Genomic DNA, 9,667 nt, shown 5'->3' with positions numbered 1-9,667 from the left:
CACACTGTGCCGTCATCAGGCCATCGTGATTACCCAGTTTAGACAGAGAGAAGCTGTTTTTGTAAACTCAAACTAATTAGGCAAATCGCTGTCACTTTATTAATTAATTATGATCGTTATGATCGTATATAGAGAAAGAAAGATAGATGGATGTACCTGGTATACTGTGTCTTCTTGAGGCCATAGTCTGTTCTGGTCCAGAGATATCCTTTGTTTTTCCATATGGCCCGTCATCTGGAAAGAACACACACACAACAACGCTTTAGAGATATCAATGTACATTTTTTTTTCTAAAAATCTAATAATAAAGGAGCAGTGTGTAGGATTTAGTGGCCACAAAATAAGCACAAAAAAAAGATAGATATAAAAGGCTCATTCTAAGGTAACAACAACAAAATGATGAAGTGTGAGAACTTTGAAGGTTCAGAGGTTATAACCTCTGCGTCCTGAAAGTCCCCCATCCAGGGGACAGTGTGAGATGCATGGACATTACAGAAGATCAGCGTCTGCTACATTAGGAAGCACCAATCCTGACATGTAGCATACCAAAATGACAGAGAGAAACTCAGCGTATACCAAGCATTGCCAGCCCGACGAAACATAGTTAAATCCCCAAGCAATTACGTATATGGGCATGTAACAAAAACATGGAAACAGCACATGTCCACTTTAGTGCTTCTGCTAATTTCACCACTTCAACCAAACCAATAAAACGAGGTGTCACGTGTAAGCAGAGACTCCACTGATTACAAAGATATGTGTCTCATCACCACGTAGCAAAAATAAAGTCTGTCTTATCTTTTCTGTTTCATGGTCAAAAGTTATATTCCAGCGCAAAAAACGCTGCTACTGCCTCCTATGTCTCCGCTTTAGTCTAGTCTACCCTCTTGGTGCGATATACTACCTTTGGGTTTACTTCATTCTGGATCGTCATTGGTGTGTCAAAGATGAATTTGGGTACTAATCGATTCTCCTGACTGGTCGATAGAGGCGTCAATCACCAAAATCCAAAATGTCAATCGGTTGATCTGCGTAATGCCTCAGTGAGTTTCTACCTTTCTTCACTTCTACGCATGAGGGCGCACAGCGAGGACTAGGACACAGGACGTATTTCAATATAATACACATATTTCAAATGTATAATTAATCTGCTCCAGTTGGAGTCAAACTTCATTTCTGTTGTAGGGTCTTATTTGAATGGGAAAATGTAATTTGGGCACCACCACATGTGCCCAAATGGCACATGTGGTGGTTCCACCTGGACATACCTGTGTTAAAACTCTGCTCAGGTTCACAGATACTCATCAGATATTACTTTACTAATTCCTAAATGAATTGGGCTGCTATCCTATGTTTCAAAGGTGGTTTTCACTCTAAGTAAGGCGTTGTTTTTTTAGGTGAAAGTAAAAAAAAAACATTTTCTTCAGTGTTTCAAGTGAATTTACTCTGACACAGTAACACACATCTTCTATTCTCACTCCTGTAGTAATCTCACATGTCTTAGCTTTCTTTTGAGACCAACATTATACACACAGTCCCTGTAGTTGCAAAAGTGTACTCCATTTATTTTGGGTATGTTGAAGAGGATAACATTCATTTCCTGCCTCGAGTCAAATAATATGAGCATTTTTACAACATGAACAAGAAACTGCTCCACAGTGACACCTTTGATTCACTTTTTGGAAATGTCCACTACTCGATCGCTGTTAGTGAGAGAACAGAGATTACCAAATCCATGCCCTTCCAAAGAACGAAGTAACTCAGAAACATCATTGCTGCATACATGCGTGTTTGGCATCAGTCACTCGTCCCTGAATACATTTCTTCTCCCGTTCGACCCATGCATCACAACTCATATCTTCCTCCTCTACGTGCTCAACACAGCGATTCTCCACAGCCTCAAACTTCAAGAGTGTACTACGTGGTTGGGAATGCCTTGAAGCAAGCATCCAGAATCCCCAGTGGAGCCTCCAAAGAGTCTAGCATGAGCACACATGAGGCTGACAGCAGTGCAGCAGTGAGTCTGAAGAAAGTTGACCCAAGTCTGACAATGTAGAAATATCCAAGCTTGTTCCGCTAAACAAGTGGAGCCGAAGTGATTTTAAAGAGCTGCCAAAACGCTCCCGACATGCTGCTTCAGAGGTGTTTCTTTGCTGAGTGTTGTAGCGTGAAATTGGCAAAAAGTGTAAATAAATTCTGCCTAAATGCTTCACAAACCTTCCATATGACGACTTATCACTATCACAAGTGGAACAGCATCTACTTAATACACACAGCTGCAAGATCATTACATGAAAGGGAGATTTCAGTCACTGTGATTCGCTTGCAATAGTTGGATGAACCGGTGAATAGACAGTAAGGCCATTTGTGAAGTATTGATGAAGTTAGTCTCCTCTGTTTGGACAATGAAACAAAGAGGCCTTTGTTGTTATATGTCACAGGGGGAAACAGATGTCCTGTTTTATAGTCTCTGGCAGAAACTCTTTGTCAGAGTCGTGTGAGGGTTTCAGTTTTAAATTTTTGATAAGTTATGAATTCAGTTTGGCTCTGATCTCCACAGGTGTCTGTTTCAAATTAAATTTTTTTAAACTGCTGAATTAACTGCACAGGCTGGAGTCCTTCAAGAAGCCCCAGTGGTAAATTAACATAAAGCAGAAAATCAATTCGCCATTTCAGAGAGGCTGGGGTGCATCCACTTCAAACACCGTCACCAACTGGCAAGAAAAGTAACAGCAGTAGCAGTCCTTTGCCTGTAGATGGTGCTGATGGACAGAATCTACAGGCAAGGGATATAAACACTTTGATACTCAAACCGTCTGCAGAAAAACTGCAGTTACTTTTATGTCTGTCTCAGGACTGCCCTTGATTATACAATGACCTGCTGGCCAAGGCTTATTGATGCTTGCAAGGAGCAAAGGCTGTACCATGTGGTCTGATCCAACAGAAAAGTTACTGCAGCTGGTTCTGATAGAAAGGTGTCAGAACACACAGGGCATCACAGTCGGAGGCGTACAGGGCCACGTAAGGTCAAGCCATGCCATCAGCAGGACGATGCCCCTGGCCACAGAGCATAAACAGTTCAGGAATGGTTTGAAGAACAAGTTCAATGTTGTGACTTGGCCTCCAAATTCCCCAGATATGGGACGCGCTGGACAAAGAAGTTCAATCCCCAGAGACCCGATCTCGCAACGTACAAGACTTAAAGGATCTGCTGCCAGACACACCGTCAGAGGTCAAGTAGAGTCCACGCTTCAATCGATGGGTGTATACGCTGACTTTGGAAACAAACAGGATCAAAATGTTCATGATTTTGACACACTATCCACCTTACTACTCTCCTTTTCTTCAGCGGTGTGTGTATGTATGTGTTCTGATAAAAAATGGCTTTAATCTCGGAGCATTTTTCTCACTAAGCGTTTCCGATTTCATCATTTTAGTTATGAAGGAATGCTCGTTCTCCAGCACTTTTAAATTCCATTGTACATATTTTAAAGGTGCCATCTATGATATATGCAGGACATTAAGTGTTTTGCTAACCCACACTCTTTAACTCGGTTTGACAGCAGCTGTGGAGCCGAGGCTGTTGTTGTTGTCGTCGTTGCTCTAAGGGGAGAGGATGTGTCCTACTTTACAACCTCTGCTCCAACGGAGGGGTGGGAGAACTTTAACAATTCATAAGCCAATTCTCAGCTACTTTCATACGCCACTTCAGAAGTGTCATTAAGTTGCATTCTAATCAGGGACAATTACGCCACAGCTTAAAATGTCTCTGCTAAACTTGCAGAACAAGGTTTTTTAATGCTTTTCAGCACCTGAAGCAGCATTTGAAACCAGCTTAACATCAGCGAGTGTCCTGCGAAATCCTCCACCTCCTACATTGTGCTTTTAATTCTCCTTTAAATTACATTTATGCTTCACACGACCGCCTTCAAGTCTCGATTTCACTCCAGAAGAAAAACTGCAAGAGTTAATTTGTGTGTTTTTGTTGTTGTTGTTGACTGAAGCTCCTGTATGCGGGACACTGTCACGATCTTAACTGCGGCTTTAAGTGTTTCTAGACTCAAAGGGATAGTTTAGATTCTACTGCACACTGTCCCCGCTTTAAATAAACCAATAAATGAAACTGAACATGTGTGTTTGACTTGTTATAGACTGGTATAGGATGCATCTGCTGATCAGTAAAAAGTATGGATGGAAAAATCTTTCACTGATGAGATTTTGATTGAAATTCTACATTTGTTTGTGAATTTCTGGAATTTCTAAAGCTCTGAACCTTTACACCTCTGTCCTCAGAGCTTCTTTAGTCATACATTTTTATGTCGTCATATTTTGTCATCTTTCTTGCCATGCTCCATGAACTTATTGACTTATTCTGTCTTTTCAACATTTCATAATGGTCAGATCAGGTTTCCGCTGCAGACAGCACTCTCAAACCTCGACAAAGAACTCCCCGGTGTTGTGATTTGGCCATTTGTGGGCATCATAAAGGCAACGTCATACAGTACACACTTTATGTTTTTATGGAGTATGTGTGAGGACAAAAACCAAACAATGAGCTGGAAGACACTGAAACGCTGCCTTTGATCGTCCATACATGCCTCCACACTTCTTTTCTTGCTTAGTAAATAGATGAATTTGGCTTTGGACTTCCATATGTTGTGAGCCAGGTTTGTAGCAATCTGAAATACTGATAAAAGCAGCTATATAAATCAGTTCATTTAGTTTAAACTTAGCAAATAACTTGCTTCCTATTATATTAATGCAATAAAATCTATTCTAAACACAAACCTTTCCAAACAGAACTTCTTCCTGCAGACTTTAATTCTTTTTTTTATTGCAGCAGGCATTCACTGACAACTCTTTTCGCTTGGTTATCGTGATATCATGCACCGAGCGCGTAAAGCAGAGTTAAATATGATACGAGTGAAACAGGTTCAACCTTCTACATAGTTTATATCTTCTTCATCATCCATTTGAAACAATCATTTCCATTTTCCTCCCTTCCTACAACCTCAGTATACATAAAGTGCTTTCCCTCCAATAATTTCCATACGCGACACATTTTCCTGCCGCCTAACACCCCCATGAAATATGCAGCACTTCCCCCACCGGTGATGCTTAGAAATCAGTTCTCTTCCCCGGCAGTGACAGTGGAAAAGGAGGCCATTGTTGTTCTGTTTCGGAGTTTAGTGATCTTCATAGAGGTGTAATAAGTTTAATAATTCATAAGTTGTGGATTCAATTTTGCTTAAACTGCTTTCATAAGTTATTTGGCTGGCTGCTTTCCTGCTGTGGGGCTGTCACAGGCATAATGGACCCCAGAGGCTGCTCATCAACACACTTACACACTAACACACACTGAGAGTGATGCATACACAAAAATGACTTAGGCTAAATGTATACCTGCGTGTGCACGTACACAAAAATGCACACACGATGAGACATGAAGAAGACTTTAGGCAACTTGGCCGTCTCTGTCTCTGTGACTGTCTGGATGTAAGACAAACTGTTTGAGTCACATTGTTTTCCTTCCAGCGGTGTGCATCCTCAGCTGGAGTCGTCCCGTGCCAGAGGTTTGGTGTCTGAGATATCAACATGCTGCAAACACGTTTGTTACAAAAAGGCTTGTGGACGCACTGATAGTGTTTTTGAACGGACGCACACTTCAGCTTCCTCTTTTCTCCAACTCTGCCTGATACATCTGCATCTCCCGGTGAATCGTTTGAATGTGATTAGGCTAATGACTCTTGGCGCTGTCAGCTCAGTGAACAGGTTGAGTTATAGACAAGGCATCAGGCCAGATTTTCCACCTGCAGCAGACGAAGCAGCGGCTCCGATGCCTCCAGCGCCAGCATCTTTTCAAGCAGAGACGGTAATGACTCGAGCACGTGCGAGGCGGCCGGCAGACTAAAGCAGCGATGTCATCATATAGTTCAAACTAATTACTGTGCAAGACGTTTCAAAGTTCAGCTTCATCAGCGATTATGTGATGACAATAATGCGATGCGTGCTTTGAAGACATGACTGATGGGAGTTTGGCTCCTGCTCTGAAAGAAGCTCCTTTCTCTGGCTGCAGACCGGAGCTACTGTAACCTGCCACAGGTGATCTCTGCAAATGCAAAGCAGGACAGTCACCCTAGCACTGCCTATGCTGAATTTGGGTAGTTTTGGTTTTTAATTTTCGAATTAGTTGCATTTAAAGTGACTGAAAATGTGTCATGAACACAAAATGTAGCCAGCACCCAGTGATTGTCTAACCTTGAGCTGTACAGTTTGTCATAAAAGAGCCAATGATAGTTCCTAGAGGTGTGCTTGAAAGCTTCTCATTCACTGCCTAAGAGAGTGAATTAAAGTGTCACACAAAAAGATTTATGTAGCACACAAAAGGAAACCCTGGCCTTTCCACTGCAAATAAATAGCTAGAAAAACCATCCAATAAAGAGAAGAGACAGAGACAGAGATCATTAGATTAATGTCACTCTGCTGTCAGTGTTTGGATCCCGTTCATTCTGTGAAGCAGCCGGGACGACCGTGCCTCTCTGCTGGAAAACAGAGCGAAGGAGTGAAGCAAAGTATCTCTGAGTCTTCGTCACGAGTGACAGGAGAATGGATCATGACATGGGCCGCCAGATCGGTGCAGCGTCAGCGGTAATGCGGACGTTGTGGGGAAGAGGGACCTTCTTTTGAAGGTGTTCCAACTGGCAGCAAACCCAGAACTGGCTGGAGGGGACTATATGGCCCATCTGGCCTGGGAACACCTCAGTATCCCTCAGGGGAAGCTTGAATGCATTGCTGCTGCCACCGTGACCTGACCCCGGATAAATGGAAAGAAATCGATGGATGCATGAGGTACTGGGGGTGACATGTTTATCTGCTACAAAGAAGAACACACATCTATAACACTTCCTCTCGGTAGTCCAGCAGCCGCACCGTGAGAATTGGATTTCTCTTCCTGATACATTTGTTCCAGAACAGAGAATTTATCTTCTGACAAATCACACAATCACACACAAACTACAAGTGCAACGTCCGATACTTTTTAGAGTCGTGGAGGGAAAAGAGTAAAAACATCCAGCCTTATAGAAAAGAGTGTGTGTGTGCATGCATGAAGGGAATACACTTCTCTGTCGTATCTCAGAGGACTCCCTCAAGCTTTCACAAAACCTTCACACAAACATTACATATACAGTATAATCAACCACACACACACACACACACACACACAATCCTCAGTGCAGGCTGTTGGAGGATGAGGTTGTGCTGCCGACACCTGAGACTGAAAGAGATGCCGCATGCCACAAACGTCCTCGCTGCCTCCTCATAATTCTGCAGCGATTTCTCTTCTGTAAAGCAAAATGTTTCTGCATGTTCAATCTGTTCTGCTGCTAAACCTTTTTTAGGTTTTAGAAGTCCAGATCACAAATTACTTTTTTTTTTTTAGCCTTCAGAAAATACAGTTCAGCACATAGCTGGCGTCTGCAGCAGTTATGTGACAGCGATCATATGAACCGAGGTGTGAATTGGTGTGAAAGCACTTGGGAGTATCCTGTCAGGATGACGCTGATAGGAAAGTAAGAGGTTTTGTGCAAAACACACTCGGCCTGAACAAAGTTCACCTTAACAAGATGCAAAAGAGAGAGAACCCAAACCCCGTCCCCTGCCCAGATCTGCGATGTAATGCACTGTGTGCGGCTCCACGGTTCAGGCACCGAGGGAAATGTCTGTCTGTCTGACAGTGAGTTAAAATGGTGAGACTATGGCGGACACTTAAAAGGGTATTGATTTTTCTGTGGATGGAACATGCTGACCATGCTCACAGCAGTTCTTTGCCCTACGTCCATGCAGGGACTCTGACGTAGGTAAGACACTGACGACGCATGAAATACCCAAACATGTTTGTTTCCCACAGACATCCACTAAACACGTAGCTCTGTGATGTGGAAGCAGAGTCAAACATCTTACACCTCAAAAACAGTAACAGCTCTGAAGCCGTTCTGTTGAAACACTGTGTACTGTGACTGTAGAAATACATTTAGTTTGCACCCTGAGGCTAAACACAGACCATCAGCAGCCTTTTCAGAAGTCCTGAGACGTTTCTGGGTGTTGCACATTTTTGTATCTCTGAACAAAACACTGACTGTCTTCCTTTAGAGCTAAAAGGACAAAATCTATGAAATTAACATACATCTTCATCTGTCTCTTTAATGTTTAATACTTCCACCCTGTCTGTTTAAGAACCACCACACAGTTTCAAGCTACCACACGCATGCAGAAACACTGACATGCATATAAGCATATGCAAGTTATTATGCATTTTGCTTCAAGGTCACAAGAAACTTACTAGACAGGCAGGCACCAGACAGACAGACAGACAGACAGACAGACAGACAGACAGACAGACAGACAGACAGAGGCCATGTACAACAATACACATAAACACACATAGACTAAACTAAACACACAAAGAGACATATGAGCGCACTCTGACAGATACTCAGGACGATAACACATTCCAACACACAATCTCTGTTTCTCTTTCATAAACACACCGCTGTGCGAGTTGCAGCCGTGGTGGGCCCACGACGGACGGTGGCCCCAAAAAATAGGTAAACACCAATCTCAAAATGATTAAACCATCATCATTGAGTATATATATTTCAAATATAACAATGAAATTAATTATCTCTTTGTTTTTTACGTGTTTTGGGCAGTAAAAGCTAAATAAAAATGGCCTTTAGCACATTTTTATGGTGGCTTTAAATCTCACATCAAATAGTGAACTGCACTGCAGACTCGCATGCATGTACAAATCAGCAGCAGTAAATATTGTGCTAGTACTAGTATTAAACTACAAGATGCAAAACAGTTGCAAGCCTTTGATTAGAGTTATGTAAAGCCTTTGATGGGATAGTTAGGTCCTAGAGATGTGGGGACAACAGCTGCACAGAGGGGGACCAATTAGATTTTTTTGTCATGTGGCCCAAAATTCCTGGCGGCGGCCCTGCAGACATGTCTCAAATTCACAAGACATATATCATTTATCACATAGACACACAAGGCCTCAAAACTCACACACACATGAACACATACACACATACAGAAGTCTGAAGTGATTTCCCTGTATGGATGTGAGGGCAGACCTGCATTATGATCAAAGTTTCACCTCATTATAGTGGAAGTGACACACACACACACACACACACACACACACACACACACACAGCTGAAACTGTTGTGAGAGTACGGCAATGCCACTGTAGTTTAATTTGTGTGTGTGTGTGTGTGTGTGTGTGTGTGTGTGTGTGTTCTTATGGGAACATGAAATTGGACGCGCAGTGTGTAATGACTGCAGTATAATCATTATAGCAGGAGGAGTAGACTCTGCACTTAAAATTGAGTTTGTGTCTGAGGTTCTCTACCTCAGATTGACCCCAAAGAAAATTGAACTGTGGTGCTGAAACCCGAATGACATCGAGATGAACGCTGACTGACTCCAGAGTTCTGCTACGGACCCACCTGAAATCCTGATATGTGGTCAGGTACAGGTCAGGTTCACTTTCTTCAGCTCAGGATATGTATTTGGATTTAAATAATGTGGAGAGCAGGGACAGTTTGCATTTGATCTTGGGGAAGTATCCAAAAAAAAAAAGACATCTGATATTTCTCT

The 9,667-nt window shown here is 42.4% G+C and overlaps 1 protein-coding gene across 6 annotated transcripts in view; it reads right to left on the bottom strand.

The window, feature by feature from the left end:
- Positions 1–9,667, bottom strand: part of grip2b (glutamate receptor interacting protein 2b) — a 155,960-nt gene that overhangs the window by 45,701 nt on the left and 100,592 nt on the right. For all 6 annotated transcript variants that reach the window (XM_027279556.1, XM_027279557.1, XM_027279561.1 and 3 more), the window contains exon 2: positions 157–234. In XM_027279556.1, the coding sequence (XP_027135357.1) occupies positions 157–234 (78 nt within the window). The remainder of the gene's footprint in view (positions 1–156; positions 235–9,667) is intronic.

Source organism: Larimichthys crocea, chromosome VI (assembly GCF_000972845.2).
Source record: "Larimichthys crocea isolate SSNF chromosome VI, L_crocea_2.0, whole genome shotgun sequence".
Classification (NCBI taxonomy): domain Eukaryota; kingdom Metazoa; phylum Chordata; class Actinopteri; family Sciaenidae; genus Larimichthys; species Larimichthys crocea.
The sequence above is the reverse complement of the archived record's forward strand: the minus strand, read 5'-3'. Positions and strand labels throughout refer to the sequence as shown.